The sequence below is a fragment of the Meles meles genome, chromosome 20 (genome assembly GCF_922984935.1).
Source record: "Meles meles chromosome 20, mMelMel3.1 paternal haplotype, whole genome shotgun sequence".
Lineage (NCBI taxonomy): Eukaryota > Metazoa > Chordata > Mammalia > Carnivora > Mustelidae > Meles > Meles meles.
In genome coordinates, this window is record NC_060085.1 from 20,886,617 (window position 1) to 20,901,114 (window position 14,498).

Sequence of the window (14,498 nt, forward strand, 5' to 3'; positions counted from 1 at the left end):
CCTGCTGGGTCTCCCCCAGAAAGCTAAGCTAGTCCCCCACCTTCCTTGAACACATAGGCCATCTATTACTTTAGCTTTGTCAGCTTGGTTTCTCTGGACCATCTGCCTCCCTCGCTTCACAAATGTGATTATCTACTAATCTGCACAGAGACAGGAAAATATCCAGCCCTCCCTTCTCACAGGAATTTCTGTTTCTCTTCACTTGACCCACAAACAGCTACTGGTGAGGATTGTACATTTGCGAGTTGATATGAAAAGACCAATTCTTTATAATTATCTTTTTTGTCAGTTCTGCTTCTCAAGCAAGGAACTTAGAAGTGTCTCTTGTCCTCTGACTTGGTCTGTCCACTGGAGAGTCCAGCCTGCTCCTCCCGACCTTGACTTCCCTTCTGATATTGTTTCTCATTCAGATCCATCCAGGCATGTGACCAAGCCTTAGCTGAGTTCTCCCATAGTAAAAAGAGAAGTGGAAGGGGGGCAGAAATTCTTTCCCAAAAGAAAATCTAAGGTCCTCTGAAGCCTGGTCTGTGATTATCCCTGTGCCGGTGGGTGTCCAGCTGGCCCCGTGGACCTCTCTGTCTCTCTTCCTCTGAAGACACACAGCGGGGGTGGGGGGGCAGTACCTGGTGATGGCTGGGAGGGGCAGGGCTGTACGGGCTACTCTTTCACCAGGAGTTGCGTCTGGCTAAGAGTCTGGCGCCACACCCTGGTGGTGATGCTGCTTTGTCAGAGTGGCCCTAGTGAGGCAGTCAGGCAGGCCGACAGGCAGACACATGTCACCAGAGGTCTAGATGTGTGTCCCATTCCCTTGGGACCAGCTGTGAGGTGGGCAGAGCAGCAGGGCGGAGGGCTCCTCGTCATGCCCTCAGCCCGCTAGGAGGAAACCTGAGCCCCAACTCAAAGCAAATATGATATAACACAAGGTTTTAGGAAATGTGTGGTTCAGATGATGTCGTTTCATCCAGCTGATGTGATTGCAAAGATGTACTGCCCATCAGTAAGTAATGATTGAACACCTGCTGGACCCTGGGCCACATTTGGACTCTGTCTCCCAGCTAATAAAAGTGGTCCTTCAAAAGCACCCATCTGGTCACCACTCCCCTTGTGAAGACTTCTGTGGTGGCACCGCTAGCCGTCACTCCTTGGCACACCCCTGCAGGCACCTTCCACACCCTCCCACTAGCTTTCCACACGTACCTTCCTCCCTCGGCACCTTGTCTTGCCCAGGCTGTTGCTGCCCTGGTTGACACCATAGCCTCCAGAGAGAGTCCTTCCCTACTCCTCTCTCAGAGCTGACCCAGATGGGCCTTTCAGGACTCTGTTCAGGCATGACTTTTTCTAAACCCCACCCCCCCCACCTTTCACCCCTTCCTGGGTAAGGTGCTCTCCCTCCTCCAAGCTTCCCACAGCCCGTGGCCTGCCTCGAGGCTGCTGCATCAAGTCCAAGTCTCCCTTTTCCTGTCCCTCTCCCTTCTGGATCACCACTTCCCCTTGGCAGGGACTGAGTGCTGTGCACCCCATGCCTGTCGCAGGGGCCCCTAGGATATGTTTGTGACATGAGTAGCTGTTGACACCCCTGAGGAGGTGGGGGCCAGAGGCAAGGCAGAGAGCAGGCTCTCTTGTTCGCCGCAGAACAAAGAATATGTGTGCCGTGGCCATGACTACGAGAGGTTGGAGGCCTTCCAGCAAAGGATGCTCAGCGAGTTCCCACAGGCCGTTGCCATGCAGCACCCAAACCACCCCGACGACGCCATCCTGCAGTGTGATGCCCAGTGTATCTTTTGATGCTTGGTTTGGGGAGGTGGTCTGCGGTCCGGGAGGTGAGGCCCACCCAGTCGGCTGTCCCTCTGCTGTAGTGTTGGCCTTACAGGCTAGGTTACCCATCAGTCCTGGGTGGAGTGTGTCCTCATCACATCGGACCACACTCAGCAGGGCCTTCATGCCTCGCGGAGACAGCCATGGCATGCTTTTAGCCATGGAGGGCCTGAAGCAGGGCTTCGGGGGGACCTCTACACCTAGGCTGGCTGCTACCGTGCCTTAGTCCCTGCCTTGCCCTGGGAAGGAGCTGCCTAGGCTCTAGGAGCAGTCACTCAGCAGGGTGATTTGGGCTTCCACAGGACTTCCGCCCCAGGGATAACCACCACTCTGCGCCCTGCTGCGCTCCTGTTTGTCAGGAGGATGGAGGCACAGCCCAGGGGGTGGGTGTGGAGGACATAGGGAAGGAGATGGGGAACACCTGTGGTTTTAGTGGCACTTGGGAGTCCGGGCACAAACACTGGCCTGCCCCTCACCCCCTTACACAGCTTCCTGGGAGGCCTCATGACAGTCACCATGTCTGTACAGGCTTGTTCCAGAGAGGGAAGGGCAGGTGGACCCCCATGTTATTTCTCCACAAAGACGAAAAAAAGTATTTTTATCAAAAGATTGTTCTGCAGGAAATACAGTTTAGTGACGTGGACAAACCCTGGCCCTTATAACTCCTGCACGGTGGGCACCTGCCTTCTCCTGACCCCTCTCCCTGCTTCTTGGCTGTTGACATCTCACCTTGGCTGAGTGCTCAGGAGATGCGCTCTCTCCAGCCAGAGCTGGGAGTGGGCAGACAAGGAAATTCAGTCTAACGGTGCTTGGGTCTTGTCTGGCCCTTGGGATGCAGCCGCTGCTGCCAGTCGGGAACAGGGGCTGGGGTGCTCTTTTCTCCTTCAGGGGATGACCGAAGTCAGTACTCAGATCCGCCTTTCTGGCAAGTCTGGGCTTTCCCTTCACTTCCTGCCCAGACTTGCAGATCTATGCGGTGACGCCCATTCCAGATTACGTGGATGTCCTGCAGATGGATAGGGTCCCGGATCGCGTCAAGAGCTTCTACCGTGTCAACAATGTGAGGAAGTTCCGGTATGACAGGCCTTTTCACAAAGGCCCCAAGGACAAGGAGAACGAATTCAAGGTGAACAACTCTAGGGAAGCAGGGGTGGTGCTTCTAGTGAGGCCAGAGGGAGGCCCCACTTTCTCGGGGTCTCGCCACTGTGTCATCCTTGAGGCAGGCAGGTGTGGCAGAAACCACTCACTGGCCTGTAACCACCTGTGCCCTCCTTGCAGAGCCTGTGGATCGAGCGCACCACACTGACCCTCACCCACAGCTTGCCTGGCATCTCTCGGTGGTTCGAAGTGGAGAGGAGGGAATTGGTGAGACATGTTTCAGAGGGGGCTGATCCCCAGCCCCAGCTTTGGGGACCTTTCTTCAAGGATTGAAGACAGAAAGCCAGACTCAGCCGCCTACCTGGTGGAGGCTGCCATGGGCCAGTCCTGTGCCAGGGGCTTTGTATACCCTCTCTCTTTGAAACCTCACCGCACCCCTAGGCAGCAGAGATTTTTAATCTCCCTATTTACAAGTGTGGAAGCTGTTCTCTGAAGCTCAGGAAGCCAGAACTCTCTGACTTCAGAACTGGTGCTCTTCACTATTTACTGTGCTTCTGAGTGCCTACAAATCAGAGGAGAAAATTTGAAAGAAGTCAGGAAGTCTGAGGTCCACGGGAACAAGGGTGGGAATCAGCATCACTGGTCTTGGGCTCGCACTCTCAGGACTGTGCTGAGGGAGGGGTCGTCACTGTGCCTGGGATGTCAGCGTGTGCTGTGTGCCCACAGGTGGAGGTGAGCCCTCTGGAGAATGCCATCCAGGTGGTTGAGAATAAGAACCAGGAGCTGCGGGCGCTGATCAGCCAGTATCAGCACAAACAGGTACACGGCAACATCAACCTGCTCAGCATGTGCCTGAATGGCGTCATCGACGCGGCTGTCAACGGGGGCATCGCGCGCTACCAAGAGGTGAGTGGCCCAGACCACACCAACAGCAGGCAGCCCAGCGGGGAAGGTGCTTCTTGGGGCTCTCTTCTTGAGATTCCAGCCTCCCAGGGCAGCCTTCCCAACTGCCGTCTCCAGGCTATGCCTCAGCTGACTCAGAATGGGCCTGGGGTGAGGCTTCAAGCTCCCTCCTACTCCCCTTCCTGTGGCTTGGCTTTCCCAGTGGACCTTCTCTTTTTTATTCTTTGAGCTCGGACAGATGGGTAAGGTGTTAGTTAAGTTAGTTAAGCCCTTCACAAGGAGTTGTGGGTGGCTAAGAGCCCGGCCACCAGCCTGGCCTACTCTCCCCAAGCCATCCAGGCTCCCTGAGGGGCTGGGACCAGCATCCAGGCTTAGATTATTTGGCTACCTTCGGTTCTTCTTAGGCACCAAAACCACCCCTGTGACTGCAGGAGGTTCGAGCAGGCCAGGCTAGAGACGGTGTGAGCACCTGCCAAGGAGGCAGAACCTGCCTTTCAAGTGGCAGTCCCCACCTCAAAGGCAGTCCTGGAAGGAGTCTCCTGACTTAGCCTTTCCTTTCACAGGCCTTCTTTGACAAAGATTACATCACCACGCACCCTGGAGACGCAGAGAAGATCACCCAGCTCAAGGAGCTCATGCAGGAGCAGGTATGTCATGCGGGGCTTTGGGGCTGGTGGCCAGGAGGGAGAAGCTAGGCACCACAGGACCACGGCAGTTCTCAAGGGCTACCCCCTGGCTTGCAGAGTGGCCTTGTCTGTCTCCCTAATAGGTCCACGTCCTTGGGGTCGGGCTGGCCGTTCATGAGAAGTTCGTGCACCCAGAGATGCGTCCTCTACATAAGAAGCTGATTGACCAGTTCCAGATGATGCGGGCCAGCCTCTATCACGTAAGCTACCCTGCGGGGGCCCGTGCTGCACAGAACCAGCCTTTCTTGCCCAGCGAGCAAGCCAGCGCAGCAGGCCTTTGGCGGGGGGGGTGGTGTGGATGAAAAGCTGCTCCCGCCACAGAGAGCCAGGAGGCAGAGGTGAGTGCTTATCCAGGTGAAGATTGCCCAGGATCCCCTCATTCACTCCCCTCCCTGAGGAGGAGTCAGATTCAAGGGCAAAGGATGTTTTCCAAGGTACTGCACTGGTGAAGAAAGGTTTTCATATGAGGAGGAAAAGAGCTAAAATATATGGCCCACATGTAGACATCTCTTTGGAGATATTTTCCATCCCGAGAACCTACAGAGGTAAGAAATAGTCTGAGCCAGCCCCCTCTCCCCATCTCCCTCTTTCTCCTCTTTTCCTTCCCATCTTTATGCCCTCTCCTCCCCATCCCTCTTCCTTCTCTTTACCCTTCCCCTCTACCTCCCTTCCATCCCTCCCTCCCTCTTCCTCAGACCCATCTGGTGACCCAGACTCACATCTGACAAAAGCCTGGAGTGAGTAGTATTTCTGTACTGGTTGCTCTTAGAGGGGTCAGCCAGGCTCTGAGCCTGGCCCAAGCTTCAGACGTTCCCTCGGACTCTAACCTGCCTCTTAGCCTCCACAGCAGGGTTCAGCCCAAGGACTGATGCATGCAAGCAAAAGGAGAGCCTGTGTTCCAGGACTAGGGTTCAGTGGACTTGAGCCCCCATTTACATGCCCTCACCCCATTTTCAACCATGAGGCTGACTCCAAGTGTTTTCTGGAGAAACTTTTCTGCTAAACAGGTTGGCTGCCAGATCTCAAGGGGTGTGAACCCAGTTCCTATGGCAAGGGAAGCAGGGCTGTTTGGTGTGGGGCAAGGCCGTCAGGGACAAGAGGTTCCTCTTCAGGGATGATCACTGGCCCGAGGGAGGCTGGACCACTCAGATTCAGCAGATCTGGCCTGTTGGGGTTCACTTGCCTTGTTCTTGATGCTGGAGCTTCTGGTCATCTCAGGCCCCCAGTGCAGGTCTCAGCATTCCTGCACAGGTAAAGATAGCATGAAATGTGAAAAAAGAAGAAGAAGCTTGCCCATAGTTTGACTGGTGGGCACATTTTCCAGAGGGAAGTCCACAGAGCCGAGATCTCCTCTTTCTGTAATGATTCTCCCACGGTATTTCATTGCAGTGAAACACTGCAGAGAAAGTGAAAGTCTGGTGGGTATTCCATTATCTCTCATTCTCGGCTGGTCTCTGCTGTGTGCAAACTTTCCCGTCGCAGCAGATGACCCAGATAGGCTAGAACCTGGCCAATGGGGCAAGGAATGTCCTCCGCCATGCAAGGCTGTTGGGCCACTGCAGCAAAAAGCAGAAAATACTCACCCGCATACATCAGTGTCTCCAGAGCACACACGAAGGGGTCCTCTGCAGTTTACCCTTCTTTTTCATTTCCACGTGTTTTGGAAGAAGGGGGGTAGAAAACCTGCTGTTCCGATCTCTCCACACAGACCACGTCACAGGGAACTTAACCCACATCACTAAGAGCTGGACCATGTAGCAATCCAAGAAACCCAGCTTACGGAAGAGGGGCTCACTGACTGACAGCTGATGGTCAGCTCTTCCTCTCCGGCTCCCCCGCTCTTATTCCTCTTCTGCCCTGAGAATGCCAGTAACACACTCCCGTGAACTCAGAGCATCGGGCTCTCCCAGATGTGCTGTCTTCGTGGGGTCATCCGTGGGCCCCTCAGCCTCTGGTCTAGACTCCGGTGCAGCTGGGGGGGGTTTTGGTCGTGAAGGGGACGTTGCCCACAATGTCAGCAGTGCAGACTCAGCCAGCAGTATCAGGTTCTTTCTCTCTGACATTTTTACCACCAGCCCGCTCTTCCCTCCCAGCCCTTAATGACGCTTTCTTTCCTCTGATGAAGGGGCCTTCATGTCTCAACAGGAGTTTCCGGGTTTGGACAAGCTCAGTCCGGCATGTTCAGGCACCAGCACCCCGCGGGGAAACGTCCTAGCGTCTCATAGTCCCATGAGCCCTGAGAGCATCAAGATGACCCACCGCCACAGGTATGGCCTTAGGGTGGGGAGGGTCCCCTCCACAGAGGTCAATCTGGACTGCAAAGGTCAGAGCAAGGAAGTCTGAGATAGTAGGAGTGTGTACTCACTCCCGTGCCCTCTCACACACGCACACGGCCAGCACACACTCCCCCCACAGGACCCATGCTCACAGCCAGTCATCCTGGGTGACAGAGGAGTGTGCATGGTACCGTGAGAACACGGAGGAGGGGACATTTGGGGTAAGTCTTAAACGATAAGTAGAAGTCTGTGAGGCAGAAACAAGCTGGGGTGAGCAGGGTGATGGAACAGGATCTGGCAAAGGGACCGCCATGTGCAGGCACCCCAGGAGGCGGCCAGGCCGACCTGATCAGCCCCACCAGCAGAGCCTTGTGGCTGGAGTGCAGGGTTTTGGGGCACAGAAGGGGGCCAGTGCCAGCTCTGGAGGGGCCTCCTTCCTTGAGGTCTTCTGTCCCCATCCCAAGGGAAATGAGGATCCCCAGTTGGCTTAAGGAAGAGAACCACATGGTGAGATGGAAGCATACCGGGTCATGGCTGGTCTATGCGAGCTCAGGGGGAGATGCACCAAGCCTCCAGGGCAGGAAGGCCCAGTCAGAGGAGGAGGGAGGGAGAGGAGCCTCTCCCCGGTGTTTGTCTTCCGATGGAAGCAGTAAGTCAGCGCACACCGCACCTCCACAAAGGAGAAGGAAGGAGTGAATGAGGGCTACTATTGAGAGAGTGTTGGCGAACTTGTGACCCCAGATGTGGAGGGAAGCCAACAGAGGTTGCCAGTCAGCTATTTTGGTAACTTGCCCCTAATGGGAAGACACCCCTGGGCTAAGAGCCGATCCCAGCAGGGGGTGGCTGCTGGCTCAGACCAACCCCACATGGCAAGGGGACCTGGAGTCTTTGACCAGATTCAGCATATCATTTTCAGTCATCCTAACTGAGAAACTGCTGACCTCATCAGACTGAGTGGCCATAAAGCACCGAACTCCCAGTAGAGACTTTGCCAGTCTACCTCTGGCCTTCACAAACCAGGGGAAGCCTGAGCTGCAGGTGAGGGTTCCCAGCTGTCCCAGGCCTCCGATGGATATAAGCATTAGCTATGAAGCCCTCCAAGCCAGTCTTGGCTGAGGCTTGGCATCAGCCCTTTATACCATCCTCTTCTACCTAGCAAGCTTTCTCAGCTCCCAGCCTGACTCGTCCCTATTTCCCACTCTTGTTCACAGCCCCATGAACTTGATGGGCACAGGCCGCCATTCATCATCCTCTCTCTCCTCACACGCATCTAGCGAAGCGGGAAATGTGGTGATGCTGGGGGACAGCTCCGTGGGCGAGGCTCCCGAGGACCTATACCACCATATGCAGGTACCAGAGCTGCCCGAGGAGAATGGCCAGGGCACCGTGAGGACTCGCCTCTCTGCTGGCTGGTCTGGTCTGAGGGCTGGCATCAGTTCCCGGTTTCTGAATTCAGAACACCCCAAGCCTGTAAAACTGCCTTCCCCTCACACCATCCTGCGTCACAGTTCCCAGGCTTTATTTCCCAAGAAGGAAATCTAGCTTCATTCCTGGTTGCTCTTCGAGATTCCGTGGGACAGACCCTCCTCCAAATTGCCCTCTTCCCTGGCATTCCTGATGGTTAAGTCCTGCATCCTCTATGGGCATCATCACTAGAGTCGACCCAATAGTCCTGCTCCACGGGTGGCATGGGTGACCCTTAGTGCCAGCCACCAGCCTGGCCTCCATCAGGACCCAGGCTACCACATCCAACACTGGGTCTGGGTACCTCATGGCATGAAGAAGCCAACTCTGGGCCAGTCCCACAATCCCGGCCATTCAGACCTCTATCCTGCTGATTTTTCTCCCATTGCAGCTCGCGTATCCCAACCCCAGGTACCAGGGCTCAGTCACCAACGTCTCTGTTCTGTCCTCGTCCCAGGCAAGCCCTTCTTCCTCCAGCCTGAGTTCCACTCACTCAGCACCATCCCAGATGATTACCTCTGCCCCTTCCAGTGCCCGAGGTAAGGAGGGCAGGGCGCTGCTTGTAGAAGGGAGAGGACAGGGCCTCGTGAGCCCCACTAGTCCTCCTCTCATCTGTGGCTCTGTCTTTGAAAGTGGCCCTGTGACTTAGAGAATGTTCCCCTTTCAGCACTAAGGACTCAAGGGTTCTTAGCCCTGGCTCTCCCTGGCTGGCTTCAGACCCTGCTCCGAGCAGTGGATGCCACAGAGGTGGCCGGCTGTTGCATCTCCACCTCAGTAAAAGGACGCACAGTCCGTGAGAAAGCTCAGTTCTTTTCCGCTGAAATATTTACAAGAATAAAAAAGTTAAGGTACCAGCGAGTCTTGTCTTGAGGAATTGAGCATGACTGCACAGTGTGAAAATTCAATTTGAAGGCTGAACTTAACCCTGGAAAATGTTATTCTAAAAAGTAACAACAACCAACAAGACCTTGTTCCGTTGAGAAAGGCTTAATCAGGAGAGATGGCTCTGTGAAATCCATGTACTTCGCCAGTATTGCCTGATTGCTTACCGGTCTGCTAAAGTCTCGTTCTCTGAGAGCCTGCATCTTTTTCACAGTCTTATCCTAGTTCTCACAGTGACATCTGGTCCTCTGTCCTTTTAGACAGAAGGGTTTGTGGTAGAAGGGCAGTTGGCTGTGGGAACTTGGACCTGGTGCTTCCCGGGGTGGCTGTGCGGGACGGTGACAGAGGGAGTGGTCTGAGCTCTCCAGCCTGGCCTGGCGCTGGCTGTTGCTGTCGTGAGCCCATAGTCTGAGTTCCCTGGGGCTGGAGGCATCTAAAGGTTCAACTAGGCCGGCTCACTCATACAGCTGGTAGCAACTGTCACCTGGGAGCTCAGCTGGGTCTATCGACCTGAGTCCCTGTGTAGGGCCTTTCCCTGCGACCTGGGCTTCTTATCACCCAGGCTTGGAAATCCCATAATGTCCCTTTCGGCCCATTCCGTTGTCTGGTCAAGTCCCTAAGGCCAACCTAGATACCGGAGTGGGGAATGAGACTTCACCTCACGGTGTGAGGAGAGATGTGTGTTTTTTTGGAGGGAAGGCATTGCAGGTTGCCATCTCTGGAGTCAAGCTATCACCAGAGCCAAACTTCAGGGTATCACAGAGAGAAAGGCTGACAGAAGCCCCTGCCCTTTCTGGAGTAGACATTAAGTACAAAAGTAAACAAAAAGGCTAAATGGAGCTGGGCCCAAGTGCAGACAAGGGCATAGGCAATGAAGAAAGAGCAGGGAGTCATTCCCTGGCGGGCTACACCATCCACGCAAGTTGTGTGCAGGCCTATTTGGAGAAAACTGTGGGCCCCATAGGGAGCCTACCAGCAGCAGGCCTGTGAGAGAAGTTGGAGAGAAGGCCTGGACCCAGCATTGCAGAGGAAGACTGATATTTTCAGATAAATGTGCGAGATGCAGTAGGCGATGCCCTAGGGGCACAGGAGGAAGAGAGCAGTCCACTCTGTTTCTGGGGTTATGGGTGAAGAGAAGGCTTTCATGAAGAAGGGGTTCTGGAGGGCCCTTTGCATTGGAGGCATTTCCCCCCCAACCCAGGAGTGGTCATGACACCAGTGGCCTTCCGCACCAGGCCCAGTGACACTGTCTGCTAGAGTCCTTGTTGATTTGGAAACCTTCAGAAGAAAGGCCTGCAAGGCCTTTCTAGACGCTTGCCCTCTTTCAACTCTTTCAACTCTTGTGAGTATGCAGCTCCCTCTAGTGGTGAAAAGACTGATTGGGCCTAGGGAACGGGCATTCTGATTGGTCCTCCTTGAGTAACTCTGTGGTGCTGGGACTTAGCCTCCCTTTGTTTTAGCCCGGCTACCACACAAGTAGTGCAAAAGTCCTATGACACAGAAGTCCTTGTGGTGCTTAAATATTTTTCATGAAAAGTAGCCGTCAGTCTCTGCTCCCGTGGGATTGGCTGCCCAGGGCTGAGGGCAGTTGAGAGAGCAGTGGATGGCAGAGTAGAAAATCTCAGCAGTAACACCGAGCACCCCTTTGTTATAGCACCAGAGGGGCCTCCATCCTGTGGGTTCAGATCCTCAGTGGAGCACCTGGAGCCTTTAGGCTGCTGTCCGCCCATCCTAGCACCCGGACCCATAGCAGGACCTCAAGTGTGTGGAGCTGAGTTTGGCCTTGTGAGCCAGGCTGCAAGCTGCACGAGGTCGGCAGTCTGCCTGCTGTGTCCCAGCTGCCTGCCTGGTGTGTGATGCATGTTAGAGTCAATTCTAACTGCGTGGTGTCAGGGTCCAGGTCTCCTCTGTGCACACAGTGGAGGGGAGCCTGTCCAGAGCTGTGGCTACCGGGGCTCAGGGAGCATCCAGTTCCTTGCTGGAAAGGCATTATAGAAATTGGTGGAATTAGGAGCTCTTTTCCATTTGTCTCTAAACAGCCCCTACAAATTTTTGTTATATTGACCTATGCAAAGCATGTAAGCTTTATCTTCTGGGTCAAAATGGGCACAAGAGGGGTAGCTCAAGGAGCCCGGAGGAAGGCTGAGTACAGAGACCTTTCTCAGTTGTCCCTGACGGTGGGAGAACCCCATGCTCTAAGGAAGGCCCCGGGGACCCTGGGCTTCAGGGACAGAGCCTCTGGAGCTGCAGATTCACCTCCCAGATGGAGCCCAGGGGCCAACCGGTGTCACTGAGAGCATACCACAGAAAGCCTTCTACCACTGGAGCCAGCCATAGTCTGCCAGGAGGCTAGTTCCTCATGGACTTGCTGGCATCTGGCACGATGTGTGGGACACATGTGGAGGGTCTTCCAAGTTATCCATTCCCAAGGAAAGCTAGCAAGTTATTCTGTCTGTTTCTGTGGAAGGTCCCCTCATGGACCATGGGTGACAGGTTCCTGGGCCTGCAGCTATGGATTGCATGGATGGGGACCCAGCCATACCGTGTCTCGTGCCATCTGGCCTCTGTAACAGCCCCTTGGGCCAGAGATCACTAGAGAAGCCTCACAAGAGAAGAGCATGAACCACGTCAACTCAGGAGCCTGGGTTCAAGGCCCACAAGTCCCAGACTAGCTCCATGACCCCCGAGTTCACTGAAGGGGGAGTGTCAGAGTGAGAATCCCTGGAGAGCCCCCTGAACACAGGGCCCTGGAGCCCCTGCCATTCTGGCTCTGGAGCTGCAGTAGCATAGCCAGGAAGCCAGGGGCCAGGCTCTAGAGGATCAGAATCTGGGAAGGAGAAACCTCTGGGCAAAAGTGCTAGGGAGCCAACTGAGAGCAGGGCGGTAAGTGTTTGGAGACACCGGGCATCATGGGAGCTGTGCCATTGTGTTACCCGAGTGTCTCTGTCTCTGTGTGATGGCTCCATTGCCAGCCAGCCTGTGCCCATGCCTGGGCCCCCTTAGAGAGCCCACACCCGGGCCACACCCATCTCCCAGGTGCAGGGGGCCCTCTGGAGCCTGGCTCCTGTCCTCAGTTCTCCTCATGATCTGCCTCTGAGCATGGTAAGGGGGTTCCATCAGTGGGCCTGCGTTGCCCCTGCCATCTGCAGTGTGCCTGCCACGGCCCGGGACAGCAGGGGCAACCCCCTCCCCCACCATCTCAGGAGCAGGCTCTGCTTCATTCCTCCTGTGCTTGCTGAGCTCCTCCTTCCGCTAGCTGTGAGGGGATGCTGACCTGCGTTCCCTGGCCCCCAGGATGCTTGCCCACTGGGCCCTCCATCTGTGGCTTGTCATCTGTGCGTGATTGTTCTCACTTGGTTACAGGCTCTCCCTCTCTGCCAGATAAGTACCGCCACGCCCGGGAAATGATGTTGCTGCTGCCCACGCACCGGGACCGCCCGAGCAGTGCCATGTATCCGGCAGCCATCCTGGAGAACGGACAGGTAGTAGACCCAGACTCCGGACTGCCCTCTGCTGCAAGTGTGTCGGCCTGGGCTTCTCTCATTGCATCTGCTAGGCTTTCTGTGCTGTCATCCCAGCCTCCTTCATTCTGCCTTGAGACCCTCAAAAGGCTCCTGGGCCACTGGACAGGGATCATGGTGGCTCTGTGGACCAGCAGCCCAGACGGAGTGCAGCTGTGGGGAGAATGGTGGCAGGTTGGAGCCACCATTGCTCGTGTAGCTCTCTGTCCTTCTTGCCTGCCTCCTGGATTCCTCAGCCCAAAAGAGTCTAGCAGAGAGAACTGGTTCTTTCCTGTCCCGGGAAGGCCATGGTGGACACAGGTCTGGAGGATGACTTTCCTCCCTGTGTGTGTGAAGGGCACCCTCACTCAGGCAAGTCTGCCTCTTGCATCCATCCCTCCATCTAGCCGACGCCCCTCACTGCCTGCTGGGACTGCTCCCCACCGTCTGCACAGCTCTCCAGACACCCTCCCTGGGGGCCTTGAACCAAAAACTGTAGGGATTAGCTCCTTGCCCTGCCCGGTCCACCTGCCCTTCTATCAGAGTCCATGAGAGTCACCTTCAAGCAGCTGTCACCTAGTCCAGAATGTCAGCAGTTTCTCGGCGGTACCTCCGGGGGCCGTGCCAGTGGAGGGAGCAGGCCTGCTCTGCAGCCGCCTATCAGATCAGTGGGTCCTGTCCGTGATTTTCTGGGCTTGAATGCTGCCCTTACCCTCAGTGCAGGCTTGGGCCTGTTAGGGCGCCTCGGGAAGGCTAGGTCTGCCAGTGCTTAGGGGTGAAGGGGTCCCTCATCCTTTCTGCCTGTGGGCCTCCAGGGCAGGACAGAAGGATGCAGTTAGATAATAACCTCAAGTGCCCGTGTCCTTTCTCTTGGCCACACCCGAGACAGTCTGGAGCCCAGCCAGACATGGTAGGGAATGGCCTCCAATGCTGACATGGCAGCCCTCGGAGCCTGGTAGCAAGGGCCAGTCTTCCTGGGGCCGGCCTGAGCTTCCCAACACATCTCCAGCATGAGCGGTACCACTGCTTTGATTTCCCTGTCTTCTCTTCAAATGTCCTGGCTCCTGGGCCCACAGCGCTGCCCCCCAAGGTATAACTGGTTGTTTTCACCCTCTTTGATATTTCTCTCCTTCCCTCAGCTGCCAAATTTCCAGCGGGCCCTGTTCCAGCAAGTGGTCGGATCCTGCAAACCCTGCAGTGATCCCAATCTGTCTGTGGCTGAAAAAGGTATTGTTCCCCTTCCCAGGTGGCCTCCCCCAATGTCTGTCCCCATCCTGAGCGTCTGACTCTTGTCCCCAAGTACCACCTGGCCGAGGCTGCACCATACTTCAACACCCAGGCCTGTCTGTCTGTTCAAAGTCCTGACCAACTCCTGTGCTCACTGTTAAATCGATGTCTGGAGTGATGCTTCGTTTGGATCCTGTTAGTTTGTGGCTCTCCCTCCCCTGGGCCCACCCTCTGAGAGGCCCCAGCTGCTGCCTGCCCTGAGCCCACCATTATGGACACTTAGGCTGTTCAGACTGTGGGCAGTCACTCCCCTGGACTCCTCCCAACCAGCCCCAGAATTCAGCAGGCCCTACGGCCTCTTTGGTCACTCTCAACTTGGGCCTTCAGGAACCTCTCCTTGTTGCTCAGAATAGGCAAACAGCCGAACAAGTCCCTAGAAGAATGGGAAGAACCAGCTGTGGCAAAGTGAACTTCCCCAGAGACAGTTCTCTCCAGGGGAGCCCCGGGTCCTCTGAGTCCAGTCCTCCTGCAGCCACTTGGGCCAGCAGCTGCTGTGAGTCCATCTTCTCCACTGTGAGCCCATCAGTGTGGGCATGAGACTAGGCAGTTAGAACAGAGGCTGCTTGGCTCGTGGACTTCGACCCAGT

At 55.6% G+C, this 14,498-nt stretch overlaps 1 protein-coding gene across 7 annotated transcripts in view; it reads left to right on the forward strand.

Annotated features, from left to right (window-relative positions):
* The window catches only part of DOCK3 (dedicator of cytokinesis 3), a 608,703-nt gene that overhangs the window by 586,499 nt on the left and 7,706 nt on the right, over positions 1–14,498 (forward strand). For 4 of the 7 annotated variants that reach the window (XM_045990866.1, XM_045990870.1, XM_045990864.1 and 1 more), the window contains 11 exons: positions 1,633–1,774; positions 2,775–2,941; positions 3,094–3,180; positions 3,640–3,819; positions 4,380–4,463; positions 4,586–4,702; positions 6,648–6,769; positions 7,990–8,128; positions 8,634–8,781; positions 12,488–12,606; positions 13,764–13,851. In XM_045990866.1, the coding sequence (XP_045846822.1) occupies positions 1,633–1,774; positions 2,775–2,941; positions 3,094–3,180; positions 3,640–3,819; positions 4,380–4,463; positions 4,586–4,702; positions 6,648–6,769; positions 7,990–8,128; positions 8,634–8,781; positions 12,488–12,606; positions 13,764–13,851 (1,393 nt within the window). The remainder of the gene's footprint in view (positions 1–1,632; positions 1,775–2,774; positions 2,942–3,093; positions 3,181–3,639; positions 3,820–4,379; positions 4,464–4,585; positions 4,703–6,647; positions 6,770–7,989; positions 8,129–8,633; positions 8,782–12,487; positions 12,607–13,763; positions 13,852–14,498) is intronic. The other 3 variants (XM_045990868.1, XM_045990865.1, XM_045990867.1) reach the window with 3 other exon arrangements.